General features: G+C 34.8%; 1 protein-coding gene across 1 annotated transcript; it reads right to left on the bottom strand.

Annotated features, from left to right (window-relative positions):
• Window positions 1-3,372: 3,372 nt before the first annotated feature.
• Window positions 3,373-6,104, bottom strand: LOC123539589 (C-type lectin domain family 10 member A-like). The gene is made up of 4 exons (XM_053525984.1): window positions 5,976-6,104; window positions 5,301-5,395; window positions 4,447-4,537; window positions 3,373-3,578 (listed from the first exon to the last, which is right to left on the bottom strand). The coding sequence occupies exons 1-4, from the start codon at window positions 6,055-6,057 to the stop codon at window positions 3,373-3,375; spliced, it is 474 nt and encodes a 157-aa protein (XP_053381959.1). The 5' UTR covers window positions 6,058-6,104.
• Window positions 6,105-17,372: the final 11,268 nt, after the last annotated feature.

Genomic DNA, 17,372 nt, shown 5'->3' with positions numbered 1-17,372 from the left:
ATTTTTCATCAAATATTGAATCGAAACAACCACAATAAGTTTGGAAATGATCTTACTAACGGAATGAGTGCTCACACTTAAATATTTCGTTTAGAAAAAAAGTCATCGCCTTTTTTCGAACGCTACTGATTGACGCAATGCTAAAATACTAGAATAAACATAGGGGTCAGCTATATGTAAACGTCTCGATTAAATCTATAAAAAAATCTAATTACACGGCAAAGTCGCCACAAATTATAAGTGCAAACAAGTAAAGACTTTTAGTTCTGTCTTCATTACTTGGTTAGTAATTACTTTTTAATGTTAAGTAAATTACTATGTTGATTTTCCAGTAAATGCTTTGACCCTCATAATCTTTCGGTATAATAAAATAAATATTGCATTCCTGAGAGGGTGATATGAAAAATGTTCACCCCTCGAAATATGAATGTAGACCTCGGCTGGCGCCTCGGTGAACACTTTTCATATCAGCCTCTCAGGAATGAAAAAATTATATAATGTCTCCCCACCCCCTCTTGGGGAGACATATTGTTTTTGCCCTGTCCGTACGTCCGTCCGTACGTCACAATTCATTTCCGATCAATAACTGGAGAACCGTTTGATCTAGAACCTTCAAACTTCATAGGGTTGTAGGGCTGCTAGAGTAGACGACCCCTATTGTTTTTGGGGTCACTCCATCAAAGGTTAAGGTCACAGGGGCCTGAACATGGAAAGCCATCAATTTCATAGGATGATTGGTCATGTGGAGTAGATGATTTCTATTGTTTTTGGAGTCACCCCGTCAAAGGTCAAGGTCTCAGAGGTCTGAACATTGAAAACCATTTCCGATCAATAACTAGAGAACCACTTGACCCAGAATGTTGAAACTTCATAGGATGATTGGTCATGTAGAGTAGATGACCCCTATCGTTTTTGGGGTCACTCCGTTAAAGGTCAATGTCACAGGGGCCTGAACATGGAAAACCGTTTCCGATCAATAACTTGAGAACCTCTTGGCCCAGAATGTTAAAACTTCATAGGATAATTGGACATGCAGAATAAATGACTCGAATTAATTTTGGGGTCGCTTTATTAAAGGTCAAGGTCACAGGGGCCTGAACATTGAAAACCGTTTCCGATCAGTAACTTGAGAACCACTCGACCCAGAATGTTGAAACTTCATAGGATGATTGGTCATGCGGAGTAAATGACTCCTTTTGTTTTTGGGGTCACTCCATTAAAGGTCATGGTCACAGGGGCCTGAACATTGATGACCATTTCCGATCAATAACTTGAGAACCTCTTGATCCAGAATGTTGAAACTTCATAGGATGATTGAACATGCAGAGTAGATGACCACTATCGATTTCGGGGTCACTCTGTTAAAGGTCAATGTCACAGGAGCCTGAACATGGAAAACAAATTCCGATCAATAACTTGAGAACCGCTTGACCCAGAATATTGAAACTTCATAAGATGATTGAACATGCATGGGAGAAGACCCCTATCGATTTTTGGGTCAGTCTATTAAAGGTCAAGGTCACAGGGGCCTTGTCATGTAAAATCATTTCTGGAAAATAACTTGAGAACCACTTGACCTAGAATGTTGAAACTTAATAGGATGATTGGACATGCAGAGTAGATGACCCCTATTTATTTTGGGGTCACTCGATCAAAGGTCAGGGTCACAGGAGCCTGAACAGTGACTTGAGAACCACTAGGCCAAGATTGTTGAAACTTAGCAGGATGACTGGACATGTCAAGTAGAGGATCCCTATTGCAGCCAACCATCAGTGTCTCTTTGACTTTCGTTCCTGTCCCCTATTGACTTCTTGCCTATACGACTTTGCATTGGGGGAGACATGCGCTTTTTTACAAAAGCATCCTCTAGTTAATATAATTAATATTAAATCTTTCTAACTTTTTTTTTTCAATTTAAGTAGTACTATGTCATTCCGGATAGGCGAATAGACGACGTTCGACGGACCGACATTCAGCGAGGCGACATTCGCCGCAGAGACGCTTGACGGGGCAACGTTCGGTATAGTGGTAAAGGTGTTTATAATAGTGAACTGTTTGGCCAATATTCATTGCTGCGAATTCATAAGCTGTTCTCCTAAGGAGGAGGCAAAGAAAACAACAACAACAACAACAACAATACCCGCTAAGTAAATACACCAACGTTATCGTCAACATATAACACTTGGGTTATAGTTTTCTTGTTCCTTTTAAACTGCGAGTTCTACGCCTCTGGGCGGGATAAAATGATGCTTGTTGTGTTTCATTCATTGTACATCTTAGTCCTTCCTGAACAACATCAGACTGTATGTTTGCCCAGGGTCTACAACAAAGACACCAGTATCTTTATATCATCTCCTGTTCTATCAGTACTACGTGTACTGCTTTTGTTATATCTTGCAGCAACTTTCGTACTTGTAGTCATATCCCTTCACAGTAAGTTTGCTCTAAGGTTTAGGTAGGTATTAAAATAGTAATATCTGGATAACGGACATGTTAGACAAAACAAGAACATCTTTCTTGTCCCTCTAATATGGCTAATATTTTGTTTTGTTTTAATAAATTTAAAAATCAGCAGGTCAGGTCGAAAAAAAGATATACGTTTTGTACTTCATACATTTCTATTTCATATACAATACAAAACGATTCTTGGTTTGTATGTCCGTTTATATGCAAAAAATAACATCTGACGTTATATATGGGAATCTTCAAATAATGAACCACCAGTTTATCACCATCCTCTTAAACATTTGTTATCATATTTTGATACGAACAAGTTTCAATCAAAGTATTGATAGTACGGTACTGAAGGAAGGTGATTTATGTTAGTACGTGTATGAAAAGAATCCATTCCAAAAATGGCACAAGCGCTATCAGCGCTTTGATAGTTAGAAACCCAATGAATATAGAATTTGATTCGGCTAACCATATCATCAATATGATACTGCGATTTGGTGATATATACAGTTATGCATTTAAACCATCTGTAAAGTAAAAGCTCGGCGATATATGACCTTTTTGTGTCGGTTCGCCGTAAAACAAAACTCATTTTTTTAAAGTAAAAATATGTTAAGTAAAGGCATGCAGCCGATAGGTATTCTTAGTGAATTACTGCGCCATTGGTATATATTCAAAGTACGTTGAACTATTTTTTACTGGGCATGAGTACTTGTAAGTTTGTGATCAAGTCCTAAGGTGATAGAGTAGGCCAATTGTTTTGGTATGTAACGCTTTTGACGTCAGAGTGGCCAAATTTTCCGGTCTGTCACGATAATGACGTCAGAGGTGGTATATTATTCCAATTTTGATAAATCACCTTCCAAAAATCACATGCTTTAGCTTGTGTCACGTTACCTTATGATACTACAAGTACATTCACTGATAGACAAAAACAATTTTCATAAAAGCTCCAGATTCAGACATATCTAGACAAAGTACATTTTTGAGAATGTATGGTATGAGAAAAGAATTATTGTTCAGAATGGAACCTGTAAATGCAGGACGTGTGTCTGTGTCAAGCCATCTCCAGTCGTTTTCAATCACCTCATCCGTCAATCCTATCCACCATATATCATTAGGGTCTGGTTCGAAAAAGTAAACAAGCAGTTAAACTTGCGCCCTAGGCAAAGAAGACTTAAACAGATCCAAACCGTTACCCTAAAGTTAAGAATACATCGAAATTTTGTTGTTTTTTAGTTACACGATAAATCGCGATTTTGTCGTTTGGGTTTGAGTATGCTTTCACAATGACCGTCTGCCTGCTACTCAGTTTCCTTTGGTGAGAGAGAATAGTCTATCAACAGAGATTAAGCAGTTCACATTTAAATTCTTTTCTATGTTCTGCACTACTTGTGTACTTTTTATGAATGTCAAAGATGATTCGTTTTCTGTGCAGTGGGGGCATAGATTATTGTATGAATAGTTATCCATGTCCAAACCGTTCCGCCAAAGCCTTAGTGGTGTTATAATTATATCTTGCCGAATGACATTACTGAATATTTGCATTTTATTGGGTATAACTGACGATAAGGCATTGTGTCTTGTTAAAGCTACATATATATGTGTTTAAAAGACTCTTGGTTTGAACTTTATTCAGAAATTGCAACAATATTGACTTTTGATGAACCGTTGTATTTATAGGTCTGTAACCAAAATCTACTGTGTTACTGCTACTGCCCATGTATAACCGGGACGTGACGATATGATATCAATGTCGTACCGTCATACTGTAGTCCTCGACACTACCATAACACTCGCATCTTGCTGTGGCATCGCGTTGTTACGCTGTCACATCGTGTAATGGTAAATTCGCCCTCCCCTCTGCCGCGGTAGACAGAACGACAGTAAGATAACCCTACTGATCTCAATACTAAATTAATAAATGTAGAAGGCGCTGATGAACGAGGACAGTTATTGTCTTATAAACAGCAAAACTGTAAATTAACTTACTGATTGTATATCTGATATGGTCTTTTAGGAAAGCATTTTCAAAACTATTGTCGATATGAACCAAATGAGAGTTGTATAGCCGACAGAAATGCTGAAATATATACTGAAAATTTTAAAGCATACAAATACAGGATAGCTACATGGCTTTGATCTTTGAGAAGTAACAGGCAGTACAATATATGAGAGATACATTATGTTATATTTTAATTTTATTCAATGTCAATACTTATTCTTAATACGCCGTATACAAAAACTGAACTTCAATGCTTTTAAAATATTGTTTAAAGTCAGTGATTGTGTCAGAAGAATCAGTGTAAAGTGTAGTGGAGTTGTGTTAGAAGAACTGTAAAGTGTTGCTGTGTAGTCTATTAATACATATGTTATTCATTTCAAGAATACAAGAACTAAATTACCGGTATATGAGAACTTTTCATTCTAACATTATACTGCATACTTAGGCTAAAACAAAATGGCTTTCCTCTCCGAACGAGGTGAAAGTTCTCCGTGACGATTGATTGATAAAATACATTGTGTCATAAATCAATCGTCCTCCATCTCTTGATTCATGTGGGGAAGTTGGCAATTACTTGTGGAGAACAGGTTAGAACTCTACAGTATCCCGGACCACTTACTAAGTTCACAGACCGACGTTACATATCTGAACTACTGTTGAAAAACAGCGCTTAATCCCCCCAAAACAACAACAAATCATTCCAATGTCTAGACTAAATTCCGTTCATTTCACATCGCAACTATATGCCTGACAAGGTTTAACACTGCCTGACTAAATTTCAAATTATTTGAAATATGTATTGAATCTAGAATATCTGAAGAATAGATTTTAAACTAATTACTTCGGCTTCTGTAAAGGTCAACATATGGTGTCCAAAAAGATAGCACGAGCCGTCATATGTGACCCAGTTGTCCCGACAACCTGCCACGTTTGACTCTAAATGACATAAAGAAATTAAAAGAACACACATAAATTCAATACATAGGTTGTTTCGAAAACATAATTATTCACAATCTCTCACATTGAACGTTTCAAAATATCTTCTATACCAAATAACGATTTTTTTTCTAGTGTTTATATTTATTTATTTTAGGTCGATTGTGAAGCAAGCTCTACAACTAATATTAATCACTCTCGACACCTCATTCCTGATGGAATCCAAAGCCACGAGGGTATGAGAGATGAGAAGCCAGTTTCCCTTTTAATGCTGAGCGCCAAGCAAGGGAGCTAATGGTACCATTTTTCACGTCTCAGGTATGACGCGGCCCGGGATCGAACCCACGACCTCCCGCACTTGAAGCGGACGCTCTACCAGTAGGCTATCGAGGCGGGAATTTTTCTAGTGTTTCCAACATAACAATAGATCTATCGATTCTTTGCTAACAAAAATTCTGGAAGTGATAAAATGATTGAACAATAATTTATTCAAAATAAGTTTAAGTTTATATTATTTACGTATGAAAGCACTTCAAATGTACATTTGATATGCGTGAAATTGTAATTAATAAATACTTACTGGTTTGCGAAACATGAGAACATCGTGCAGAAAAGATAAATACGCACATGATGACAAACTGCTTTCCAATAGGCATCATCATTTCTGTTGCTAACACAGACTATCTATATAAATATATCAGCAGACAAGCGTGTACGATAAGGATAATCAGCGCAATATAACGAATTTTCATATGAAGAACACTATTAGCGAATAAAGAGATTTCGTATTTTGGAATACTGCTGATAAGGAGGCCTTGTATTAAAATGATATGCATACTTTAGAAAGATATGTCCTAAATGCAATTGTATCCCAAAGATTTCAGATTGTCAGTATGCAGTATGTTTTATACTGTCTAAAATTGTAAATATCTTTGAAGTTATTCTAATGAAATTTAAAAAAAAATTGAAGTTTTAGCTGGAAGCTAGCATAGCGCAACGTTAAATCTGCCTTTAAACAATTCTCTTTCGTCATATGTTCAAGCAGGGAACCACGGTAGTACTCTGATATGCGAGAATGTTTTAAAGAGGACTTAAGATACTTGAAAACATAAAAAGTTCAACAGTTTCTAAACATTGGATTTTTATAACTTTACTGAACACTTTAAGTTCTTAAGAAAATCAAACATTTACCTTTCAACAGTTCCAAGGTTTTATTACTGCCGGTTCCTATCTTTCAGAAGACGCAAGTAGTTCACACAAATTGCAAATTGTTTTCTGTTAAAAAGGAACATGGTATCTACATAAAATGGACAAGATAAATTATAAGGTCAGGTCAGGCACGAGTTTCTACAGGGACTTCCGCCTTGTTCTTTTTTTTTGAATAACACTTCCTGGAATAGTTTTCTATGGACAATTTATTTTTTGTAATTTTACATTTACTTCGATATTTACTACTTCCAGCGATCATAAAAGTATGTCAGCATGCCGATTTTTATATTATGATCAGGATAAGTGTATGACCAATTTGAAACTGGTGTTCAAATATGAAAATCAAGAACTGAGGCAAACTAAGTATAAATTTCATGACAAACCGGTTTATTTTTTTTCTTAGTAATTTTTACTTCAGTACGTAGAATATTACGTAACGGAAACAAATAATTATGATTAACAAACGTTCATACAAAACGCCGCTTTTCAGTTTCAAACTGATTCCTATGTCAAAACTGGGTGTTTACTTTCATTTGAATTTTGAGCTTTCTTCTAACACGCCCAGAATTTTATGCCGCCCTTATTCAACGTTTTGAAATAGCTTAAAATTTAATATAAACCAGAATTCTGATTAGTAGATTTCAATTTTCGACCGGAAGTTCGAAGTTCAATGGCGGCTCGAATTTAGCACTAAAATGTCGGTGCCAAATCATAAGTCTGCTTTTATAAAACTTTAAATCCCAGATCTTTCAGGGTTTTTTTTTAAACTGGGATATTGACTGTTAACAAAATCATATTATGTAGCGTCTATTAATTTAAGTAAATAATTTAAGTTAAGGGGGATGGAAGAAATGAGTGAAGAATGTTCTTATCTTGCCTATAACGAAAAAGAAACAGTAACTATTTTACAAAACGCTTAAAAAAACCCTTACTCTTCTTCACCTAGATTTTGCAGTTCATATGAAACAATAGCTAAATGAATAAAGCTTACAAAGCCGTTTGCAATAGGCTCAAAGTTTAAGTCCGGAACTATATATTCCTTGTCAGATAGAAGTAATTTCATTTTACTATTTTGTCTATTTTTAAAGTCGACAGTCATGAAGTTTACGCAAAAAGAACCATTTTTCATTAATCATTGAATTTTCATAAGAAAGACAATATACTAAATATGATTATGCCGTTTGCGAAGCTAAAATATCTGTATTTTATTTAAGTACATTTGTAAAGAACTCCAAACATTTTTACCGGTGTGGTAACTCGATGAGTCAGATGTTTTACTATATTTGTGTACACGGCACATCAATCTGCTTTGTTTGATATTATGTAAATTGTCTAGAAATTCAGTCTGGCAAACTTAATTAAATTGTACCGCATTGTACAGACACACTTGCCTAAGGTGATTATGTAATGATAGTTTTAGATATTTGCAAACATCAATAAAATTTGCATATTCCAAGTTTAGCAAGTAGACGCTACAAGTATAAACTCATAATAGCAGAAAAACTGTTTACCTGAAGAACTGTGGATCGATTGCTTACTGGCCTGACATGCTTATCGTAACGACTGCCTTCAAACAAATATCCAAGCAAATTTGTTTCATCCTTGTACGTTTGTCCACTGCAAAAACTTATAGCCGTCAATACAGTGGTTAAAATGTACAACCAATGCATTCTTTGAATATGCATGAAATAAATTTATTTAATGTGATTATTTACATGTCTTGTCATACAAAATAAAATAGTTTCAGTATATTAAACTCTTAGTTAATGTGCTCCTAACTTTATGAAGATAGAACATAGACCATACACAGCTAGACAACTATTTTGATCAATATTTCAGAAAAACTTCTCCTGCTCGTAAAAATTAATACATAATATTTCGTTACTTACATTTTTCCGATATTTTTTGTCAGTATTGTTTTCAAGAACCAAAGTAAACATACAATGAATACATCCATTAATGCATTGACAAAGTAAATAATAAAAACCATTAAAAATGGAATTACATAGGAAATATTTAAATGGAAATATCATTAAATCCTTTGTAATATAGACAACAGATTGGGACTGATGTTTATAATAGCATTTCATTTTACCTTTTAAAACTTTTTCTCAATGACATTAGACAAATCACCCCCCCCCCCCCCCCACTCTCCCCACTCCTCATACACACACACGTTCGCCCTACGTTATGCTACATGAGCTGATATTGGAATGTTTAAATGTCATATTGCACAACTGTTATTACTTTTTCTAATAATAAAAACCTTAATGAATAGATTTTAAACACGCTTCAAACATTCATCAATTATGTTTTAAAATGTCCAATGCATATATTCAATTTTTCTTTATTTAATACAAAATAAAAGTCAATTTCTGAAAGTAAACAAGCAAATTCAATCTATATATCCAGGCCACGAAAGTTATTTTGTGAATTAGGGAATATAATTTTAAAAAGATATTAAATTTTCAGGTACACACAAGTTATGTACAAAAGGACTGTGCAACGGTTTGTTTGTTTGTTGCTAATTTTTACAAGGTCAAGGAGAAATGCTCTGCTCTATAATGATCTATATTTCTAATTAGTTTCATGAAGATCCATCAATAACTTTGTTATGTTGGAAGTTATGAATTGTAAAATACTAAAAGAGCACTAACTCTGCTTAATGAAGTGATTCTTGTCACACTAGCAAATATCATTCCCTATATTCGGGTTCCTAAAGCGAAACTATAGTCTATAGTCTATGTGCATTTTTGAAAATGTTCTGAAGAAGGAAAAAACGTTCCAAGAAAAAAAAGTTATTTGTTTTTTTTTTTTTAAGTATTATAAAGGTATTGTATCTGTTTTAGTGTTAAAATACATGAACATATTAACTTTGTATTCTGACCAATAGAAAAAACTGTTTGCCTAAAAATTCAAATAGAATACTTGCGCACTCAGTAAAATATAAAATGACTTGTGTCAATGCTATATATTTTTGTGATATTTATATATCATTTATAAAAAGCACTTGTACCCATTTTTAACAACTTAAAAACCTAAGACAGTATGTATTTCATATATTTGTGAAAAGTGCAAAAAGAATACTTGTGCACTAAATTTTCTGCCAGGGTTATCCGTACACTAAACGCGAAACTAGTCTTTGTGGGTGTCAAAATAAGATTTTTGTAAATTACTTCAAGTCTTGGTACAAACTTCTCAGTCAAGGCTACGTATATTACAATTCGTAAATTATTTGCTAAATTTTATTATCGTAATTCTGATGTTAGTTTTAAAATTCAATATCAATTTAAAGAACTTCTGCATGAAGGTATTCAAACGTTTTTTTGGATGTGTTACAAACTTCGTAAGATCTTGGTCACAGGTAATTTTCCAAATGTATTTGGAAAGATTATCAAACGTTATTAAAAGGTACGACCAACGTTTTAGACAAACGCATGTTTGTGTTCAACTTTTACAGTTGGACATACGTTCCCTCTTGATGCGTCTAGAATGGAAAGGGACTCTATGATAATTAGTTTTAAATCCTCCAGACTGAACTGTTTTGGATATTTGTCTTTCTGGCCTGATTCGTCGGCCTTAAGTGGTGTTTCTTGTTCTCTGTCTTCTGAAAAGGGCCATGAGTACATACGTTTTGTTCTTAGGTTGTTTTTATAATATTAGTAGAAACGTAGCATGTTTTGTGTTTTACATGATGCTTTTTGTTTCCATTATGTGTGTAAGATTACCTGTTGAGGTAATTACTTTATATTAACTGTCATGTCTTTGAACATGTGGGTAAAAGTGAGGTTAGTGCCCATAAACGTTAAAGCTGCCCCAGTGGTATTTTACAAATGACCTTTTCCAAGCCCATGCCACACTATTCTATGTGTTTTTATTCGTTTATATGCTTGTGTCGGTGTTTTCATTTTGTCCTTATGTGTTGCTTTGTTTGTTGTGTGTGTGTTGTGTGCACGCGTCTGCTGTGGGGGTTTCCGTTTGAGGAGGAACTAGTTTTTGGTGCGTGCATTCCCTTTTTGTATATTTTTCTTTGTTTTTTTTGTTACTTTAAGGTCAAACTGAATTTAGAGCTAGAAGTGTTCATACTTCAAGGAAACGCAGCACCCACGGAAGAAAATAAACAAGGAAATAAAAAAACTAAGACAAACATATTTCAGGCCTTCAGAACATGCAGTTTCAGTTTAAATCATATTAATTTTGGAAGTTTGCCAACATTGAATAGATCTAAGAATATCTGGTAAGATCAAAGTTACAAGAAATTCATATGATATACACTTTTTGACATTATTGCTCACATTTTGAGTTTGCATGAAATTTGATGGGACAAAGTAATGGCTACATTTATTGACAACGGGGCTCATTTTTGTAATGTGAAAAGGGGCTTAACTTGCAACCTTTCAGTTGCCTTCATGACTTTGATTTGAAGCTTTTGAGAAGTTTCCATCCAATACATTATCATGTGTTCGGATGTGTGGTAATTCAATCACGTGTGTGCACTACAGGTGATTTAATTACAGTGTATTTGCATCCGAACGACTTGTGAACTTCGACAATGAGAAACTTCGACCTCGGTCCATACAACCTTTTATGATAGGTTTTGTTTGTTTGTTTTGTTCGGTATGTAATACCCATTTTCAACATTATTTCAGTTATATCAGGCGGGTAGTTCACATAACCATCGTTCCTAGGAAATACCAGTACTAGACCACGAAGGCCGTAGGCAACAGAACTGCATACTTTCTCAGTACTTTACATCATAAGTACATCAACTACAGTGAAACTTCTCTGCAACGGCCCTCCTTTTAGCAGCATCCTTCAATAACATAACCTTTTAAATGACCCCGAAAGAGATAAAATGTTGTCTATTATAATTTATCTACAACAAAAACAACTTCTCTTTAAAAATCACTTTTATTGTCTCCAGGAAGCATGTTACACTGTATTATCATTTTGTTACATCATCACACATTGTAGAACTATTGTGCGTTTTAATCGAAATTGTGGGACGGGGTTTCAAGATGGACAATGCATCCATAAATGTGCAGGATATATGTACGTAAATAATGTGCATCATGCTATGATGAGTTCATAATCAATTATCAGTCATCTGGGACTAGATCTTTGATAAAGTAAGATCAAGCTAATCTTTAAAATACTTCTTTATAGTACATCGCCTTACTCTTAAATTGTCCTATCTACCATTTTGTTGTTTCTGAGAAAATTTAGTTAAAAGATTCAGCTGATCATAACTTGTTTCCATGCTGCCTAAATTAAACAAAATTTTGGAAGCTTAATGGATGGGTGATAAACTTGTATTAACGGTTTTCACTGTGCCCTTATTAAAAAAACGATGTTTGTGAAAATTACAAAAATTATTTGGAGATAGAGCAAGAAGGGCAATTACTTTGTAAAAAAAAACTCTTAAAGTGCTTTAAGGAGATAGAGCAAAATAAGGTAACATGAAAAACATGAATTTGGAGATAAGACACTTTTATAGTAAAAACTTCCTGCTGGCATAGATATTTCATTATGGAAGTATTATTTCATTTTTCAGACTGAACACGCTGTGTATCGCCAGGAGCTACTTTTGTTTTAGTTTAAACATACATATTTCGAAAATAACATCGAATAAAACCTTTACCGGTATACAATATTACACAGATAAGTTTGCATTAATTCATATTTGTAAATAAATTTTTTAAATTTTCATGAGCAATATTTTAGTCATAAGAAATTGTTTGGTTAAAATACACTGTATGACACTTATCCCATGCATCTTGGATAGGTTAGTCAACGTGAGTACTTGGTCTTTATCTACGCCGTTATACATTGGCGTTAACATCCATTCGCTTTTTTTTCCGTTTTCTCCCTCTACCTTCACTGTTTTTAAGCAATTCTGGACCATTTGAGAATCTTTTGTACTACTTGAAGATAAAGACACAGATGACTGAACATTGTTGTGGTGTCTGCTTCATTAGATTATGAATTTCAGTTGCTCTTCGCCCAAATTTATCCATAATTAAGCAACTGTCTTAGTAGCCGTGCGAGTCGATGACGACATTACATGCATTAAACTGCCAAGTACTTGTTTTAAATATGGTAAATCATTTGTAAATGAATTTTATTTATCTAAAGGTATTTTTCCAAATAGTTTTTCATTTTCAATTGTTTCTGAAAACAAGATTCTCAAGTATCTTAACAGACTCGGTGCTAATAAGGCTACTGGTTTATACGGCATCCCCTGTAGGTTTTTAAGGGACAGTGCTTCAGTTATAGCCAGTCCTATGACACATATTATCAATCTTTCAATTATCCAGGGTTCTGTTCCCGATGATCTTAAGAATGCTCGGGTTATCCCTCTTTATAAGAAGAACGATAAAACCGATGTTGGTAACTATCGTCCTGTGTCTATTTTATGTATACTTTCCAAGATTTTTGAAAGGGTCATTTACGATCAAATGGAAGGTTACTTGAATGAGAATTTTTTTATACAGTTTTCAGTCGGCGTTCAGACGTGGATTTTCCACGGATACCTGTCTTATCCATCTTTCAGATTTTGTAAAGTTTCAAATGGATAAAGGTAACATGGTTGGAATGGTTCTGTTGGATTTACAGAAGGCGTTCGATACAGTTAATCATAGTATTTTGTTAATGAAACTGAATGCAATTGGCCTTAGTTCAGATGCTGTTCTCTGGTTCCAATCATATCTTTCTGATATACACCAGTTAGTTGCTGTTTCAGGTGTCCATTCCAATTGTGCCCCTGTAACCTGCGGGGTTCCCCAAAGTTCAATCCTTGGTCCCCTTTTATTTTGAATCTATGTCAATGATATGTCAGCTGTGGTCAAAAATAAGTTATTACTGTATGCTGATGACTCTGGAATTCTTGTAAATGGTAAAAGTATAGCTGATATTGAGTCTATTTTATCTATGGAAATGGAAAATGTAAGTGAATGGCTTATTGACAACAAGCTTTCACTCCATCTTGGTAAAACAGAGCCTATTCTCTTTGGGTCTAAGCCTAGGTTAAAGACACAAAATGCTTTAAATGTTTCTTGTAATGATAAAAACATTCAAGCAACCAGTTCAGTGAAGTAGCTGGGTGCTACATTAGACCAAAATCTTTCCGGTGATGAAATTGCACGTTCAGTGGTCACAAAGTCTAATGCTCAGTTAAAATTCCTTCATAGAAAGAATCAGTTCTTGGATCTTCATACTAGGAAGCTTTTAGTAATGTCTCTGATACAGAGTCATTTTGATTATGTATGCTCTAGTTGGTATCCAAGTTTGAGCAAGTATTGGAAAAATAGGCTTCAAACTACTCGAAACAAAATGATCAGATTTGTTTTGAACATGGATAGTAGGTCTCATGTTGGGTCAGAGCAATTCAAGTATCTAAATTGGTTGCCTGTCTCAAAGAGAGTAGATCAGATAACTCTCTGTCATGTCCATAGAATAAAGTCGAGCACTGCACCGGAATATCTTAAGGAGCATTTTATATCCCATTTTCCAGCCCATTACCATTTACCAGATCTAGAGTGTCTGCACTTCCATCATCAAATTCTTTTGATTCTAATTATTCCTTTGTTATACTGATCGTTTTCTTTGCCAGAGAGGATAGGTAGCTTTGGTAGAAAGTCTTTTGCTTACAATGGGATTGTTTTGTGGAATGGTCTCTCTCAACATCTTAGGGATATTGAATCTTTCCATTCATTTAAACATGCCATCAAATCCTTTTTAATGCCTAATTGATTTTAATAGTCTTTCAGTTGTAGTATATTAAAATCTTTTAATTGATTTAAACAGATAAGTCTTAGAAATATAATTCTTATCTCAGTCATTTATATTTTTTATTTTTGCTGCTGTACTGATTTCATTTAAATGTAGCTATACTTACATTTATCCAGTATAATATTTTTATTTTCGTCAGAAGTAGTGAGTTTTCTACTTTGGCTGACAATTTTGTGATCATTTTATTCTTCACTGATCATTCCTCATGAAATATTATGTGATAAATCCTTTACTGTGATACATATATGTGATCTCAATTAGCTTTCATAAATTATTCAGTATTTAAGATTATGTATTTTGCTTTATTACTGAAAATATAACAGTTAAATATGACTTTCTGTGTCATGCCGCCAATAACAGGGACCATAATGGAAATAAGAAGAATCATTTCATCATTTTTGTGTTATCCCTGGTATTGGTGGGCATTACATGGCTTTGCTGAGTAATATGATATAACTGTCTAATGATTTGTTGGTTTGTCACTATGTAATATTTATTATGCATTGATTTGTCATTTGTTTTATCGCTATATTGCCATGTCATGTACACTTGTGCCAAATAAAACTTACTTACTTACTTACTTATTATAAACAGTAACACTCACTTTGTTTAAATGACGCCATACGCTAGGTACATATCACCCTGACGTGTTGCTGCACTTTGGGGTATTTTTGAGCAAAGAAGTTTATTATTAGTGCGAACATTAACAATCGAATTCAAATCACGACAGATCAAAAAGCGACTGCGCCGGTTATGCGTAGCTATGGTAATAAAAACGTTAGACGCGCTTCACCTATTAGTAAAACTGTTAAGCTACAGTCACACATACGGATATGTCCGTGCGTTGAGGTACGGTGCGGATGTGACTGATCTGTGCATGGGGGATTGTACACGGATAAGTACGGAGCAGAACGTCTTAGTACGGGACAAATGGTGAGAAACGGGGAACAAAAAGATACAGGACGCGAATAAGTACGGATAGGTACGGCGTACTAAGTTGAACTACGTTTAACTGCGCCTGACAACTTGCCCAGCGCGTTGAGGGATCTGCGGTAAACTACGTTAGCTACGCATAAGTACAGAAAGCCTCGAATAACTACGTTAAGCTACGGATCAATACGCACGACAACGTTCGCATTAAGGTTTGGTAACGGTCGGTAATTTCATATAAATAGGCCACGTGTAGCCAGCGTTTTCATTACGCATGTCAAACTACGGCAAGGTACGTTTCAGTACCGTTAAGTACGTTTAACTACGGATGAATACATTTCGACCAAGTTGGACTAAGTCACGCTTAAATGGCCACGGATCGCTCAAACTTTTGTGCATGTTCAAAAGTTGGAGAAACTTGCAAGTTTGGAGTACGTCTTGAATACGTTTTGACCAAGTGTTAATACGGATTGATACGGATTACTACTTTGAAGTACGGCTCAGTTACGGGTCGATACGGATTACTACGTTTCTATCCGTGGCTGAACGTAGCTATCCGCGCCGTTTGTGTGATTGGGGTATTTCAAAAATGTATGACCAATTCCAGAAAGATTCCGAATTACAACGATATATTTCACATTATTATTTACACAATATGCAACATTTGACAGCAAAAGTCTACGTTATTTTTGAACAGCCCTTGTAGATATACAATTCGGGTGGCTGGCAATTTATCAGTGTTTAATACATCTTGATAACTTTTGGAACATCCATGAACGAAGACAGCATTTTGCTGAAACTGCTAAAACTTTTAATCATACATGCAATTAATAAAAACGTTTACAGAGACCTTACATGTAAAAATGTGAATCCGATTGCAAATGTGAATAAATGGTCACAAATGTAAAATATGTAACACATGTGAACACAAAATCTTATGCTTTACACTTTGAAAACCATGTCATCCTGCCAAAAACATTTAAAACGGCTATAACACTGAATGTACTACTCGTATTTTCTGAAACTTAAAGACAACTCCTCTAGCACAATGTTAATACAAGTACATGTAGTAAAGCAGTACAGTTCAGCTTAAATGTTTAAAGCATATCCACTTGTGTAACGCTTAACCTGTAATGGTTATATGCCTTTCTTACAAAAGGTGTAACAGTGGTAATGTAACATTAAGCGTATATTTTGAAACTAAAAGAAAACAATGCTAAAACAATGCTATTCCTAAAAACAGTTCTTACAATCCTTGACCAAGGCAGGTGGTGAATAGTTTCATTTTAGGGGTCTTTTCCGACCAATCTGACACAATTTTTCCATGAATAACCGATCGACTTTTGGCACGAAGCGTAGCATGCTCTCAATGTCCTTTTAGATAAATCACTCACAAATGTCTTTGAACGAATATTTAAAATGACTGTCATATATATTCTCTTCTCCGCGATATAGATTGAACCTAGGGGTAGAATCAACTTCCTTAACTTTCTAGAATGTTTTAAAGCCTCGCTTAATGCAATCACTGCGAACGTTACTGGATAGTTTAGTTCCAAATCACCCCTAATTCAGAGGACTCATGGTGATCACAATTGCTTGCCCTTGGGGATTTTGTGCTGAGGGTCAAATTGTTCGAAACTTTAACCGGCTGTTAAACTAACCGCCTGTTAAATTTTGGTTTAAAATATTAGTCTTGGTGGGAAAAACTTGCATGATATTTTGCTTTTACTGTAGAGACATTTTAGTGTTCATAATCCTCAACTCATACATCTGTTTTTCTTAGTCTTCTTAAATGTCATAATATAACTCTTAAAGTTAATCAACCGTTAGCTTAATCGACTGTTAAAGTTTCGTACAACTTGGTCCAGGTGATCTAGAAATATGCATCTCTGAATAGATGAAACCTTTACAAGCCTAACAACAAGTGAAATATTCCTAATAAAGGAGACACACGTGATTAAAAGAAAACACGTAACAAAAATGTACTGTTGAACAACGGTGTGTTGTACATTCAAAAGCTATTTGCCAGTCATTTACATTATTCCTT

This window comes from Mercenaria mercenaria, chromosome 16 (genome assembly GCF_021730395.1).
Source record: "Mercenaria mercenaria strain notata chromosome 16, MADL_Memer_1, whole genome shotgun sequence".
NCBI lineage: Eukaryota > Metazoa > Mollusca > Bivalvia > Venerida > Veneridae > Mercenaria > Mercenaria mercenaria.
The sequence above is the reverse complement of the archived record's forward strand: the minus strand, read 5'-3'. Positions and strand labels throughout refer to the sequence as shown.

Bases quoted from the DNA above. Each gene is read 5' to 3' on its own strand.
- LOC123539589 (XM_053525984.1), bottom strand. From the start codon at position 6,057: ATGATGATGCCTATTGGAAAGCAGTTTGTCATCATGTGCGTATTTATC. The intron at 5,396-5,975 runs GTAAGTATTTAT...TATGTCATTTAG, and splicing joins TTCTCATGTTTCGCAAACCA to AGTCAAACGTGGCAGGTTGT. The intron at 3,579-4,446 runs GTAAGTTAATTT...TTTTCGAACCAG, and splicing joins CCATATCAGATATACAATCA to ACCCTAATGATATATGGTGG.